At 39.3% G+C, this 16317-nt stretch overlaps 2 protein-coding genes across 2 annotated transcripts; both read left to right on the forward strand.

The window, feature by feature from the left end:
- Nucleotides 1–204: 204 nt before the first annotated feature.
- LOC147314689 (extracellular calcium-sensing receptor-like) lies at nt 205–4577 on the forward strand. Its single transcript, XM_086260202.1, has 7 exons — nt 205–228; nt 368–552; nt 733–1030; nt 1268–2059; nt 2150–2377; nt 2576–2699; nt 3261–4577. The coding sequence occupies exons 1-7, from the start codon at nt 205–207 to the stop codon at nt 4175–4177; spliced, it is 2568 nt and encodes an 855-aa protein (XP_086116328.1). The 3' UTR covers nt 4178–4577.
- Nucleotides 4578–9180: 4603 nt separating this feature from the next.
- Nucleotides 9181–15893, forward strand: LOC147314690 (extracellular calcium-sensing receptor-like). Its single transcript, XM_086260204.1, has 6 exons — nt 9181–9444; nt 9589–10383; nt 10474–10701; nt 10852–10975; nt 11511–11724; nt 15875–15893. Exons 1-6 carry the CDS (start codon nt 9181–9183, stop codon nt 15891–15893), a joined length of 1644 nt encoding a protein of 547 aa, XP_086116330.1.
- Nucleotides 15894–16317: the final 424 nt, after the last annotated feature.

The raw sequence follows: 16317 nt of genomic DNA on the forward strand, positions 1-16317 counted from the left end.
GGGGAAGACATCATCAGTGCGAAAGGAACTGACTTGAAAGATAGGATGATGGAGTCGGAACAATACTGGAAGAACATATGGGAGAAGGACGCAACTTAAAATAATTTATGGGCATGGTAATACAGAGAGGACATTTACAATAATTCAGTAGTGTTTTGCAGGGCCACTCCTCTGGCCCCTCCTTTTGTTCCACATAGAAGAAGCATGATGGTTCTGTTATTCATTTTTGCTGCTTCAAAATGTATAAATAAAGTCTGCATGTTTCACTTAGACTAGGTTACTTGCAATGCCACCCAGTGGTTTATTTTTTACAGACAGCATGTCATTTACACAGAAGTGGCCAGAACAGGGGTGGGCACTTTTCCAACTGTTATTGGTGGCATCTTTCTCTCAGGCAAAAGAACCTGTGTGCATACGAAGAGGGGATCCTGAGAATCCCCAGTTATCTAGGGATGGGGACATTATACTGGGGGGGATGTTCTCTTTTCACAGTAGCTGGAATGACAGAAAGGATACCTACATGCAGAAACCACTGCCACTTCAATGCACGAGGTAAATAACATTATAAAAATAAATTTAAAATAGATAAATGATCTAAGACATAAAACAATTCATCCTTTTATTTCTTGCTTTTATCTTGTTTTTCAATTTTCATATAACTGACTGATTTCAGTATTTTATGTGTTAGTAATCTATTGTCTTTATGTCAACTTTTTCATTTTTTCAATGAAGTTTGAATTTCAGGGAATTTCAGGTCGCCCAGGCTATGCTTTTTGCCATTGAGGAGATTAATAACAGTACAGACCTACTGCCAGGAGTCTCTCTGGGCTATAAAATGTATGATACTTGTGGTTCCATTGCCCAAAGCATAAAAGTTGCACTAGCCTTGATGAATGGTAATCAAATTATTTTCACAGCACCTGAGGCCCCTTGTACCAAACCAGCACAAGTGCAGGCTATAATGGGAGAGACTTCTTCCTCTCCTTGCATGGCAATAGCTACCGTAATTGGGCCATTTTATATACCAATGGTGGGTAGAATAGCTAAAAATATTTTTTTTTCTGGAAACACAAATGTGACTCTTTAAAAGTTCTGCTTTCTTTGTATTTTTCCATTTTAGATAACCCTCTTTGCAGGGATATAATGTGCTTAACACAGTGAAAACTGAAATTAAATGTGGATGTGTGCAACATTTTTTTTCTATTTTTAATGGTCAGTGTGACTATAATCTCTCTTTCTTTTCTTTTCTTTTTTTCTTTTTGCTTAGATGAGTCACTTTGCCACATGTGCTTGTCTCAGTGACAAAACCAAGTACCCATCCTTCCTCAGAACAATACCCAGTGACTACTACCAGAGCAGAGCCCTGGTCTATTTAGTAAAGTACTTTGGATGGACTTGGGTTGGAGCTATTCGAACCAATGATGATTATGGAAATAAAGGCATGGCAACATTCACAGAAACTGCACAGCAGCTGGGCATCTGTCTGGAATATTCTGTATCTTTTTTTAGGACAGATCCCTATGAAAAAATTCAAAAGATCATTGACATTATAAAAGCTTCAACCTCCAAGGTGATTGTTGGCTTTCTGTCCCACTTTGATATGGATGTGCTATTACATGAGTTTTCTCTCAACAACCTCACTGGTTATCAGTGGATAGGCAGTGAGTCTTGGATATTTGATTCTCAAACCGCAGAAATGGATATACATCACATACTGGATGGTGCCATTGGTCTTTCCATTCCCAAATCACACGTCACTGGCCTGAAGGAGTTCATGCTGAATGTGAAACTTCTTAATTCATCTAATGATTTGTTTACTGAGTTCTGGGAGGCATTATTTAACTGTAAGTTCAAGGAGTTGAAGTCAACAGCAGAAAATCCGAGAGAGTGTACCGGACATGAAGATCTTACTGGAGTTAAAAACAGTTTCACTGATATGTCTCTCATGCCTATCTTTAACAATGTATATAAAGGAGTGTATGCAGTGGCCCATGCCCTTCACAATATCCTCAATTGTAATAAAACATGTGAGAAAAATGTGCAACTAGATCCGTTCATGGTGAGGTTACATTTAAACAAAAAGTAGCAGTTGTGCTGTCTGTGTTACAAAATGAGATTCAATAAATTAACAGACTGCCTGTCTTCTTAGATTTTGCAGCGCATTCTAAAAATTTACTTCAAAACAAAAGAAGGAGATGAGGTTTACTTTGATGAGAATGGAGATCCAGCAGCAAAGTATGAAATTATAAACTGGCAGCCAAGAAAAAACGGCATTGTGGAGTTTGTGACAGTTGGCCTTTATGATGCATCACTTTCTCCAGGCAAACAGCTGACTCTGCAAAATAACTCTTTAATCTGGGCAAGAAACTCAAAGCAGGTGAGTGATCAATAAACAATGAGTACAAATAATAAGCTTATTAAGAATAAAGAATTAATTATAACCAGGTGTTATTTTAAAACATTTGAACTTCATGCATATAAATATAAAATATGCACAATAAAATTAAGAAATGATTGTAAAGATCATCATACATGCAGTTTATCCATGGTTATTATTGTACATTTATCCATACAGGTGCCTGTGTCAGTTTGCAGTGAGAAATGTCCCCCAGGAACACGCAAGGTTCTCCAGAAAGGAAGGCCTGTTTGCTGCTATGACTGTATAAGATGTGCAGAGGGAGAGATAAGCAACACTACAGGTGTGGTAATATTTCAATAAAAAACTTTAATGAACTACAAGCAATATAACTGTTCATGTTCCAGCATATTTTTTCATTCTTTTGCAACATTGAGGAAACCCCTCAGAAATTTTAATAATTTTGCTCTTTTTTTCTATACATAAAGCAAATGAAGAGTGAAATATGGGGCTGTTTCAGCCTACTGTGAATAATATGAGCACACTCCCTGCTTCAAAACCTGCCCTATCTATCATAACTTTCGCTGTTGTTCCAGCACCAGTTGCTTTATACCACAGCATGTAATTTCTTGATGCTGCAGTTTGTTCAGAAACAGTGTCAGTTTTACTGAAAAATGGTCAACGATGTTTGAAGTGACTTATTTACCATTTTTCATATTGACTGTGCAAAAGCATTGTCAACGCATTTTTTCTCATCTTCTCATTGTGTAGCTTTAGCAGTAGCCTGACCAATGTAGAGTAATAGTTAGTGTGCTAGTGAGTATAATATGCTGTAAAGTAGATTCAAACGCATAAATCTAGTAAATCTCCAGAATTCTAACATTGTGTTAACATTAATTTGCAGATTCTGTTACCTGTTTGAGATGTCCCCCTGAATTTTGGTCAAATGAAAGAAGAGACACGTGCATAAAGAAGGAAGCAGTGTTTCTATCATATGAAGAAATTATGGGAGCACTCCTGACTGCTGCATCTTTATTTGGAACATGCATGACTACTGGTGTGGCATTAATATTCTTCAAATACAGGAAAACTCCTATTGTGAGGGCAAACAATTCTGAGCTGAGCTTCCTGCTGCTCTTCTCTTTGACATTGTGTTTCCTGTGTTCTCTGACATTCATTGGTCAGCCCTCTGAATGGTCCTGCATGCTGCGACATGTAGCTTTTGGGATCACCTTTGTGCTCTGCATCTCTTGTGTTCTGGGGAAAACAATGGTTGTTTTGATGGCTTTCCGGGCAACGCGTCCAGGTAGTAATGTTCAGAAATGGTTTGGACCTACACAGCAGAGACTCTGTGTTACAAGTTTTACTCTTATACAACTTATCATGTGTATAATTTGGTTAACAGTTTCGCCTCCTTTTCCATTTAAAAACTTTAAGGAATTTAAAGATAAGATCACCTTAGAGTGTGCTCTGGGCACATCTGTGGGCTACTGGGCTGTGCTTGGCTACATTGGACTTTTGTCTGTCTTATGTTTTATTTTTGCTTTTCTGGCTCGAAAACTGCCTGATAATTTCAATGAAGCCAAGTTTATCACCTTTAGCATGCTGATATTTTGTGCAGTGTGGATCACATTTATTCCAGCATATGTCAGCTCTCCGGGGAAGTTCAGTGTTGCTGTAGAAATATTTGCTATTCTTGCCTCCAGCTTTGGACTGCTGATTTGCATTTTTTTTCCAAAGTGTTATATCATCTTACTGAAACCAGAAAGGAACACAAAAAAGAACATGATGGGGAAGGGTGCTCCACGACCACCATCATGAAAATAAATAAGTTATTTAATTAAAATATTAAGTTTGTGTGTGTGCTTCTGTGCTGTTTTTTTTTTTTTTTGTACCAGCAGAGAATGCAAACATAGCACACTGCTCAGATCTTGTCTGAGGTGTTTAGCGTGTGGTCAGAATGACTAAGCAAACATTCAGACAATGCCTGACTTTAACATTTATGATTCAATAAAATAAATTTTTTTTTGAGTATATTATGATTGACACACACTTAATTCATAGTGCACAGTTCTCACTACTGTTGGGTTCAATCTTATGAGAGAAGACAGCTCAGCAATCTGTACGAATAAAGAGCACCCAGGTAGTAAACACTTTTATTATGAGATAGAAAAACAAAATGTTAATTTGATTGGCCAAAATTTTTCGGGGGAGGTTGTGGTCGTGGACTTGTTTCCCATTATTTGCCTTGGGTCCATTCCATGGATCACCATACACCCTGGTATGGATATCTCCTTCTGCAATGAGAAGAACAGATAAAAAACCACCGACTGTCTAAACAGAAAACTTATTCCTTGTGGTATTTTTTAAGCAGTCTGGTTTTGGATGGGCGTGACATTATCTTTTCAACACTCTATTCTACAACACCGATTTGTGTAATAAAAGATAAGATATAAATGTGTTATTTTAGATAAAATATAAGTGCGTGATAAAAATTGTGAGGTAATTGTAATATGTAAGACAATGGGGCACACATATTAAAAATTTGTTTAAAAAAATTAAAACAAATCTCTACTTTCACACCTTTTAACATGTAAATCCATAATCCATCTTAAAGCCTCATGTCCTTTCTTGGTATCAATGTGATATTGGACCAGAGTGGTCTTCCTCTCTTAAACCTGTTTCAGAAGTCCCCAGAAGGTGAGAAAAATTTGTCACTCTTCTAATAAAAGTTAATGGACCTTACAGGCCATCATCCTTTCCCATCAGGAGAGTGCAAAATGAGGTCCTCTGGACAAGCCTGATGACCTGAATGTTGGAGGGAAAAAGAACAAAAAACCGAAGTTTCCTCTCTCAGTACCTTCCTTCTGGCTTCCTTGACTGTCGTCTTCACTTTTCAGGTCCTCTGCCATACTCTAACAATGGCATCTGAAGCTATGTTTTTAGGAATGAGAGTGCAGCACACAATACCAAACACGCCAAGAGCGGAGAGGGGAAGTCTAAGGACTTCCTGTTCTATACCACCCTCACTGACTTGAAAACAAATTTTTCAAATGGACCTGCAATGTTATCATCAGATTAAGTTAGCCAATTGGATATTATAGTGTGGTCCACATGTTATTAGGGATTCCCCAACAGGATGAATGTAAACACGTTTACAATTTAATTAGGTAACACATGCTCATTAGACACACATCTTAGAACTTCAATAACACCAATTTGTATCACAATCTTTATGAAATCAATATTAAAATTGAGGAATCATCTTAACCACAAAAGTATTGGAGTTAGGTTTGACCAGTACCCTATTACAGTCACTGGAAGCACTAGTCTTACCATTGTACAGGTTCCTAACCACATCCAAGCAGGAAATCCAAGTCTTTTCCTCCACAGAACCACAATAGATCAGACTTGGAAATAGGTATCTGGTATTGGACCAATTCACAATGTTTATTATTTTATTAAACCATGAAAGCTTTGCTGCACTTCACCTACCTCTGTTGCATTATAGTAAACATGTATAATTACCCTCCTTTGGCATTTAGTTGGGTGGTGTGGTCATGTTGGACGCTCTGAAAACAAAGAACTCAGAACATAACATTTAGCAGGGGTGTGACTCATGTGCAAAGCAATCATGCAGTGTAAACCTTTTAATTCTTTACACATCATGATTTCTCTCAGTAATGATACAATAGCATTTGCTGGTGATGTTCAGTAACAACAGCATTAATGAGACAGTCAGGTCAAGGCAATATGACAAGATCAGACCTAATTATTAGGCTGATGATTAACAGAAATGACATTCATTCACTGTAGCAAAAGTAATTTGTAATAACATATAAAATCATTAGTTCATCTTCCTCGCAATGGTATTTGCTGATAATCCATTGTGGGCTGGTTTGGAGGGGGCCCCCAAAGACCTGGTGGATTCAGCTGTTGTTGTGATGCCAGTGCTGCTGCTACTGCATGTTTTTATCTTAGTCTTCAAATCCATAGGTGTTGTGACCATCTGCTTGGCCTGTTTTGTTAATTTCCTTTTCATTCTGTCAGGGCTCTGTGTGCGGGTAGGCAGAGGTGAGGATCCAAAAGCAGGACTCGCTGAAAACCATAGCTTTATAGCTGGCGATAAAAACAAAACATGAACTGAACACTGACTGCAGAAAACAGAAATCAAACCAGGGAAAAACACAAACTAGAACACACAGGCAAAATCTGATTGTACGACGTGACACTGAGCAAAGACAAACACAGAGCTAAAATACACAGGCCTCGACGTACCTGGAAATCCCTCACCTAGGGTCTTCTGGGTGAGGGATTAGATCAAACACAGAGTGATTCAGAAGGCCCCTATGAGAAGAACACTTAGGGAACAGTTCACCCTGCCCATGATAGGGTTGCCGGGGCCCCTCCCTAAAGCCAGGCCCAGGGAGGGTGCCCAAGGGCAAGCCAGGCCTTAGTCCATGGGGCTTGGCCAGGCACAGCCCAAAAAAAGGACATGGGCCCATCGTCCTGCAGGAGGCACCGTAGGGGTCATGGGTGCATTGTGAGCTGGGTGGTGGTCAGGAGCAGAGGCCCTGGCGGACTGATACCTGGATACCAAGACTGGCAATTGGGAAATTGAATTTTACCTCTCTGATGGGGACAGAGGCTGAGTTAGTGTGTGAGGTTGAGAGGTACCAGCTGGATATAGTCGGGCTCACCTAAATGCACGGCTTGGGCTCTAGAACCAGTCTCCTGGAGAGAGGTGGTGGACTGGAGCGGGTATCCTAGTATCTCCTCGGCTTCCTGTCCGTACATTGGGCTTTCTTCAAGTGGACAAGAGGGTTCGTTCCCTGCGCCTTCGGGTCGGGTAACGGGTCTTGACCATCGTCTGCACTTATGCACCAAGTGGCGGTTCAGAGTACCCAGCATCTTGGAGTCCCTGGGTGGGGTGGTAGAGGGTGCTCCACCTGGGGACTCTGTGTTCCTACTGGGAGACTTCAATGCTCATGTGGGCAATGACAGTGAGACCTGAAGGGGCGCAAACGGCCTACCGGATCTGATTGTTGTTGGACTTCTGTGCAAAACACAGTTTGGCCATAAGGAACACCGTGTTTGAACATGGTAACGGGCTTGGTTAGCCTGTGGGAATTTGGAGGCAGCTGATAGCTACCAACAGGCCAAGTGGAACACGGCTTGGGCAGTGGCTGAAGCAAAATTTTGGGTGTGGGAGGAGTTCGAAGAGGCCACAGAAAAAGACTTTCGGACTGCCTCAAAGAGATTCTGGCACACTGTCTGGCGACTTAGGAGGGGAAAGCGATTGCTCTACCTACACTGTGTATAGTGTTGGTGGAGCGCTGCGGACTTCAGCTGAGAAAATATTCAAGCGATGGAAAGAATATTTTGAGGACCTCCTTAATCCCACTGTCATGGCTTCCATGGATGAAGTGTGAGATGGCCCCACAACAGCCCTTTTGAATGTCTCCCTAATTATGAGGTCTCAAGGTTGGCAAGTATGCTCCCACTCCCCAAATGCTCTCAGCCAGCCACAAGCATGCTCTGCTACTCTGTCATAGTTAGCTGATATGACTGATAGGCTTAACGGCCTCTAGACTGTGGAGCAGCTATGCCATAAGTGAGTGGCAATGTGAACACAATAACACAACAATCAACTAACTTGTAATCGAGTGCGTTACAATATGTAAGGAAACATGTTAGAAGTGGCTACAGGTTGTATTTATTTTAAAGAACAGAACAGACTCAATATATGAAGAATCATACAGAAGGGTGAGAGAAGGCCAACAACATCCTAATTGTCCTTCTCACCTCAAGCTTCATGTTTTGAACAAGGCTCAAACACACAAATATGCATAAACACGCATATTTAACCCTGATAAAGTTATTTATTGTTAGCAGATTAGACATGCAACCCTTCTGCCTCCAGACAGCAGACAAGTACAAGCTAAACTACAACACTAGCAGGATATTCCTTTGTTTAGAAAAACATTGCATATAAGATAACAAAGCAGGTTGTTGTTTTGAGCCAGCCCTAAATCAGAAAGCAGGTTGTTGTTTTGAGCCAGCACTAAATCAGATTCTCTTGAGTCTAATTAAAGTTAAAGAAAATGTAGTTTAAACTGTATCTCAGTCAATTAAAAAATTGATAACAAATACGTATTTGGGATTTAAGCACATATAGAATATATTTTGAATAAGACTATAGTATATCACAGAGTTACTCCTCTCACCCCACCTTTTTGTTCCACAGGGATTAATTTTTGCTACTTTAAAATGTATAAATACAAGTCTTACTGTATACAGTGCCATATAATGCCACCCAGTGGTTTAGGTTTTCCAGACAGCATGCCATCTACGCAGAAATGGCCAGAACAGGGGTGGGCATTTTTACAACTGTTATTGGTAGCGTGTTTCTCTCATAGTGAGGAGATATGCAAGAGAAGAGGGGACCCTGAGAACCCCCAACTGTCTAAGAATGGGGATATTATACTAGGAGGGATGTTCTCTTTTCACAGCAGCTGGAAAGACAGAAAGGATAACTACATGCAGAAACCACTACCACTGCAATGTACCAGGTATAACATTGCAAAAATTTATTCAATTTTGAAATATCTAAAAGTGGTCTCCAAAAAAAAAAGGTGTCAGGTCTTTTGTCTCATTCTGGTTTAGATATTCATGTATTTCAGTTGTGTTACTGACGGATTGATTTTAACTGAGTGACATTTAACAATGTTCTGTGTCTTCTTCAATGTGAAACTAAATATTATATCAATTATTTACTGTTTGGATCAAGTTTGAATTTCAGAGAGTTCCAGTTTGCCCAGGCTATGCGTTTTGCCATTGAGGAGATTAACAACAGTTCAGATCTACTGCCAGGAGTCTCTCTGGGCTATAAAATGTATGATACTTGTGGCTCCATTGCCAGAGGTATAAAAGTTGCACTTGCCTTAGTAAATGGTAATGAAATTTTTTCTGCAGTGTCTGGAGTACCCTGTACCAGACCTGCATCAGTGCAGACCATTTTGGGAGAGACTTCTTCATCTCCTTGCATGGCAATATCAACTGTAATTGGGCCATTTTATATACCAATGGTAGGTAGGATTGGTAGAAATGTAAGAATTTCTGGAAAAAAAAAAACCCCAACAAAAACCATTTGCCTTTATTGTTCCACTTTATCAATATATATCATTCTTTGTGTTTTTCCATGTGAATGAGTTCTTTTTCCTTTCTTTTAGATCAGTCACTTTGCCACATGTGCTTGTCTCAGTGACAAAACCAAGTACCCATCCTTCCTCAGAACAATACCAAGTGACTACTACCAGAGCAGAGCCCTGGCCCATTTGGTCAAGTACTTTGGATGGACTTGGGTTGGAGCTATTCGAACCAATGATGATTATGGAAATAATGGCATGGCCACATTCACAGAAACTGCACAGCAGCTGGGCATCTGTCTAGAGTATTCTGTATCTTTTTTTAGGACAGATCCCTATGAAAAAATTCAAAAGATCATTGAAACTATAAAGGCTTCAACCTCCAAGGTGATCATTGCCTTTCTTTCACACATGGATATGGATGTGCTAATAAATAAACTGTCTGTCCATGGCCTAACTGGGTACCAGTGGGTAGGCAGTGAGTCTTGGATATCTGATTCCCAAATAGCTGCAATGGATATACATCACATACTAGATGGTGCCATTGGTCTTTCAATTCCAAAAGCACATGTCAGTGGCTTGAAAGAGTTTATACTGAATGTAAAATCACTGAATTCATCTAATAATGAACTCTTTATTGAGTTCTGGGAGACACTATTTAGTTGTAAGTTCAAGGAGTTGAACTCAACAGCAGAAAATCCGAGGGAGTGCACTGGACATGAAGATATGACTGGAGTTCAAAACAGTTTCACTGATATGTCACTTATGTCTATCTTTAACAATGTCTACAAAGGAGTGTATGCTGTGGCCCATGCACTTCACAAAATCCTCAGCTGTAATGAAACATGTAACAAAAATGTGCAGCTAGATCCATTCATGGTGAGGTTACATTTGAACAAAAAGTAGCAGTTGTGCTGTCTGTGTTACAAAATGAGATTCAATAAATTAACAGACTGCTTGTCTTCTTAGATTTTGCAGCGCATTCTAAAAATTTATTTCAAAACAAAAGAAGGTGATGAGGTTTACTTTGATGAGAATGGAGATCCAGCAGCAAAGTATGAAATTATAAACTGGCAGCCAAGAAAAAACAGTATTGTGGAGTTTGTGACAGTTGGTCTTTACGATGCATCACTTTCTCCAGACAAACAGCTGACTTTGCAAAATAACTCATTAATTTGGGAAAGTAACACAAAGCAGGTAAGGTATTAGAAAATAATTAAAACCGTAATTAAAAGCTACAATTTCAATTTTGAATGTTTGAATTTGGTTTGAATTTGAGGCAATGAAAAATAAAGCTCAAATGATACAGGGACTTTTGTTGTAGTCATTGTGCATTTATCCATACAGGTGCCTGTGTCAGTTTGCAGTGAGAAATGTCCCCCAGGAACACGCAAGGTTCTCCAGAAAGGAAGGCCTGTTTGCTGCTATGACTGTATAAGATGTGCAGATGGCGAGATCAGCAACATTACAGGTTTTGTGCTCTAACAGAAACTTTAGAAGTTAGTGAGGCAGGCTTTGCATTTTTGTTTAATTCACATATCCCCCAAAGCCAGTAAAATACACCTTATACACCTTATAAAAAAGAAACAGACAAAAAGACCTATGCCAGATGTCTTTTCACAGTTCAAGAGTCAACTCCAGGTGACACCAAATCTTCAACGTTAATAGAAATAAAAAAAATATAACAAAACAGTCAACTCAGCAGATAACATGGGTTTGTAGGTTGATCTCTTTTCATTTTTGTATGCTCTATATTTGGCTAGGTGCAGAGTAGAAACTGGAGCAATGTAAGAAATGCATCATCTGCTATGTTGATGAGAAAGTGAAGAAATGTCAGGAAACATGTTGCTTCTTCTCTTTATGATTGTGTGACATCAGTAGCTTACTAGAGTAATTGTAGAAATGATATAGGATAAAGTAGATGTAAACACTGAAAATTATGCACTTGGGGAAAAGTGAAAAATCTACTCATGAAGTGTAACATCTGGTTCATTATCAATTTGCAGATTCTGTCAGCTGTGTGAGATGCCTCCCTGAGTTTTGGCCAAATCAGAAAAAAGATGCCTGTATTAAGAAAGAGGCAGTGTTTCTATCATATGAAGAAATTATGGGAGCACTCCTGACTGCTGCATCTTTATTTGGAACATGCATGACTACTGGTGTGGCATTAATATTCTTCAAATACAGGAAAACTCCTATTGTGAGGGCAAACAATTCTGAGCTGAGCTTCCTGCTGCTCTTCTCTTTGACATTGTGTTTCCTGTGTTCTCTGACATTCATTGGTCAGCCCTCTGAATGGTCTTGCATGCTGCGACATGTAGCATTTGGCATCACCTTTGTCCTTTGTATCTCTTGTGTTCTGGGGAAAACAATGGTTGTTTTAGTGGCTTTCCGGACTTCACGTCCAGGGAGCAATGTAATGAAATGGTTTGGACCTGCACAGCAGAGACTCTGTGTTACAGGTTTCACTCTTATACAAGTATTCATATGTGTCATCTGGCTAACAATTTCTCCGCCTTTTCCATTTAAGAATTTCAAAGAATTTAAAGATAAGATTACATTAGAGTGTGCTTTGGGCTCTGTTGTAGGTTATTGGGCTGTGCTTGGCTACATTGGACTTTTGTCTCTCTTATGTTTTATTTTTGCTTTTCTGGCTCGGAAACTGCCTGATAATTTTAATGAAGCCAAGTTTATCACCTTTAGCATGCTGATATTTTGTGCAGTGTGGATCACATTTATCCCAGCGTATGTCAGCTCTCCAGGGAAGTTCAGTGTTGCTGTAGAAATATTTGCTATTCTTGCCTCCAGCTTTGGACTGCTGATTTGCATTTTTTTCCCCAAATGTTATATCATCTTACTGAAACCAGAAAGGAACACAAAAAAGAACATGATGGGAAAGGGAGCTCCATAATCATCTTTCTGAAAAAAATAAATAAAACAATATGTAAGCAATGGTTTGGATATTCAAACAACAGTTCACTTCATCCTTCGGTTACAAAGATTGTATTTTTAAAATGCATATGAATATACCAGTGACATTAATATGGTCATATTGCGAAAAGTATTCACGCTCACTCATCGAAATTATTGAATTTAGGTGTTTCAATCACAGGTGTATATAACCATGCATGTAGGCATGCAGACTGCTTCTACCATCTACTATCAAAAAGTTGATTCTGTTCATTGGACATAGTGTTTTCAGTAGGAGAAATGTTTTGTCACTCATCCAAGTGACTTCTTCACTCTCAGCTGACTTCAGCTTTCCCAAACCTACTCTACTTGGCTCTACTTTAAGAGTCACCACCATCTCAAAGCAGGATATCAAAGACATAGCACAAGTTTGTCCACGTGGAGGTATTTCTCCTCTTTATTGTGAGTGTTGTTAGAGTCATTGCTCAAAAAAGTTGTCATGGTGTGCGCTCTGTGAAAGGCAGGAGGAAGGACCCAAATGCAGGCCCAAAAATTAAACTCAAAGCGACAGCTTTATTTGCTAGAAAAACTCAAACATGAAATACAAGATAACTCAAACTAGAAACTCAAAGCACAAAACTCTAATCAGACAGCTGGGAAAACTAGAAAAGAAAACCAGGAACAGAGAACCAGAATGTTACCATAAGCACAGAGGAGAAAACGCAGCACAATGAAGGTACAACACAACAACTAACAGAAAGAAACACAGGACTTAAATACACAAGCAGGACAACAAGAGGATGGGGAACAGGTGGTGCCCATACGGAAAAGAAATAGTAAAAACTTATATGTGATTACTCATGAAAGTGGCCACTTTCATGAGTAAATCATATAAGGCTTACATGATTTACTCATGAAAGTGGCCACTTTCATGAGTAAATCATATAAGGCTTACGTGATTTACTCATGAAAGTGGCCACTTTTGCATTACTTTCATATATTGTTTTAGTAAGTATCCAAAACATACAAGTTTCATTATATAATTTTTCAAGGGATCTTATATCTGTTTTCACACTTATATGCTTTTCATACAAGTTTCACACAAGACAGATACAAACTTTATAAGATTTATATATATCTTTTCCATATGGGTAACACAACTGGGACAAGTCAGACCTAGCGAGACAAGGGAAGCAAAACCAGACACAGTGCACACAGTACAGGGAATATCAAAAGAAAACAGGAAACATATGACAGGCACAGAGGCATGGACTTGACACTGAACAGAGGGAACATGGAGCACGGGGACAGGATTAACTGGGGAACAAGAAAATAAACATGAAGACAGAACTATGCCTACACTAAACATGAGGGGCACAGGAACAAAACCCAAGAACTAGAAACCCCAAAGAAGAACTAGATAGCTAGAAATACAATACCATAAACCAAAAAGACTATTAATAATAAACTATGATGAAATCAAATATTAATAATAACACAAAACACTGGGTCACCAACCCATGACCGTTACAAAAGTAATGTATTACACAAATTACACAAAACACTTTTCTTAACCCTTTAAAACCAGTCGGAGCGGGCACGCTCTGTTTTGCATAACTATTTTTAAATCGCGGTAGCACTGCAACCACATAAGCTAGCGCAATAATTTTTTTTGCATATGAAACCGGAGGAGTTATACTTACATCTTATGCCATCAGCTTGTCCTAGGTCACGGTTTCCTTCCACATATAGCTTTGCAAAAACTGCATAAAAAGTGTTTGCAGGAACAAAAACATAATATTCCAGAAACCCCAAGTGTTTTGGAGTTTGTACGTGTTTTGGAGTTTGCATGTGTTTTTTAGTTTGCAAGTGTTTTGGATTTTCCAAGTGTTTTGGAGTTTGTACGTGTTTTGGAGTTTGCAAGTCTTTTGGATTTTGCAAGTGTTTTGGAGTTTGTACGTGTTTTGGATTTTGCAAGTGTTTTGGAGTTTGTACGTGTTTTTTAGTTTGCAAGTGTTTTGGATTTTGCAAGTGTTTTGGAGTTTGTACGTGTTTTGGAGTTTGCAAGTGTTTTGGATTTTGCAAGTGTTTTGGAGTTTGTACGTGTTTTGGAGTTTGCATGTGTTTTTTAGTTTGCAAGTGTTTTGGAGTTTGTACGTGTTTTGGAGTTTGCATGTGTTTTTAGTTTGCAAGTGTTTTGGAGTTTGTACGTGTTTTGGAGTTTGCATGTGTTTTTTAGTTTGCAAGTGTTTTGGAGTTTGCAAGTGTTTTGGAGTTTTTACGTGCTTTGTCTCTAGGGGCCAACGTACAGTTGCATTCAACTAGCGCTTCAAAATAGGAGTGAGAGGAGCAAAAAGTAGCAGGTAATTTCAAATGGAGCATTTCTGTTTGTTGCACTGTGTGTCTGCTAGCTAAATTTACAGCAGCTGTATTTCACAGTAGTGATGCGCGAATCATGAACGAATCGTTCAATACTCGAGAATCACTTTACTGACTCATGAATCATGATTCACAAGCCCAACTAACTCACTGACTCATCCCTGTTGCTGTTAGCAGCAATGTATCTAGCTTATAATTAAAATTGTGGAGAAAAACACAACATCCAGTAACATAACAAAAAAAATTCTGCTCTGAACTTGAAGAAAAAACCCTGAGTACAAGCTCACATCAAGAAAATAGCTCCTCGGTTCACAGTAGCATCGCTCTGCTAACATGCTAACAGCACATTTGAGCTACTCACCCCCTCCCTTCCTGTGCTGAATCGTAAGCCTAAGCGAATCACTCAGGACTCACTAACCCCCTACCTCCTGTGCTGAATCGTAAGCGTAAGCAAATCACTCAGGACTCGCTCACCCCCTCCCTCCTGTGCTGAATCATAGAGCGAATGAATCACTCACTCGCTAACCCCCTCCCTCCTGTGTTGAATCGTAAGCGAATCACTCAGGACTCGCTCACCCCCTCCCTCCTGTGCTGAATCATAGAGCGAACGAATCACTCACCCCCTCCCTCCTGGCTCACAGCTTCTTCTTCTTCTTGGTTGGCAACCACTGTTAAGGCACATTACCGCCCCCTGGCTCACAGCTCAGTGGACATTTAGATGAGAAAATATATATTTAACACATTTAAGGAAAATACTAATAAAATAAAAAATAAAAATATATTAAAATAAAAATAAATAAATGTTTATTAAGCAATTTTGATACGAAATTGCTTAATTTTAGAAATGTTTTTGCTCTTTTTTGCTCTATAAAATAGTTGTTTTCTTTTAGAATCATTCATCTTAGCAGTAGGATTTACATGAAAAGAGAAACAAATTAAGTTTGAGTGAAAATGTATATTTTTTGCACTCTCTGGTCGACTGACTCAGTGACTCAAAAAAACAGATTCACTTTGGTGAGTGATTCATTAAAATTCGATTCAGTAAAAAGAATCAAATTTACCATCACTATTTCACAGGGAGCAAAAAGAAAAAGAAGTAACTTCACTCAGAGATACTGTAGAGCAGAGCTTTCCAAAGCCCGCCCGAGCCATTGCAGGAGGGGGGGGGGGGGGAGGCGGCGCTATGAAAAAGGAAAAAAAACAAACAAACAATTGCTTGGACACTGCTAGCACGGGGCGCCCACACAAACGCAAAGCAGGAGATGAAGCATAGCTGAATATGTTTCCAAACCAACTTCATTCTAAGCCAAAGACTAGAAAATATTGTGAAGCATACCTTCCCTTTGGCTTCACCTGCACAAGTGCCAAGGTAGGTCTCCCCTGCTTAATTGGTTTTCCCTGCGTCGGGAGCACGCGTTGGGCTGTTCAAATCACAGACAAACAGTATCCCACATTCTTGGTTTTTAGTTCACAATCACTTGTTGTAATAACTAACTACTCCTGACATTTTGGAGATGTTAAGTC

This window comes from Aulonocara sp. 'chitande type north' Nkhata Bay, linkage group LG14 (assembly GCF_057382095.1).
Source record: "Aulonocara sp. 'chitande type north' Nkhata Bay isolate Kocher_YH1m ecotype deep benthic linkage group LG14, A_spYH_male_GT1.1, whole genome shotgun sequence".
Classification (NCBI taxonomy): Eukaryota; Metazoa; Chordata; class Actinopteri; order Cichliformes; family Cichlidae; genus Aulonocara; species Aulonocara sp. 'chitande type north' Nkhata Bay.

Excerpts from the sequence above, each read along its gene's own strand:
- LOC147314689 (XM_086260202.1), top strand. The coding sequence starts at position 205 with ATGATGGTTCTGTTATTCATTTTT. Across the intron at positions 229-367 it reads TGGTTCTGTTATTCATTTTT|CTGTTATTGGTGGCATCTTT; the intron begins GCTGCTTCAAAA and ends GCACTTTTCCAA. Across the intron at positions 2,378-2,575 it reads GGGCAAGAAACTCAAAGCAG|GTGCCTGTGTCAGTTTGCAG; the intron begins GTGAGTGATCAA and ends TTATCCATACAG.
- LOC147314690 (XM_086260204.1), top strand. The coding sequence starts at position 9,181 with ATGCGTTTTGCCATTGAGGAGATTAACAACAGTTCAGATCTACTGCCA. Across the intron at positions 10,384-10,473 it reads TGCAGCTAGATCCATTCATG|ATTTTGCAGCGCATTCTAAA; the intron begins GTGAGGTTACAT and ends TTGTCTTCTTAG. Across the intron at positions 10,702-10,851 it reads GGGAAAGTAACACAAAGCAG|GTGCCTGTGTCAGTTTGCAG; the intron begins GTAAGGTATTAG and ends TTATCCATACAG.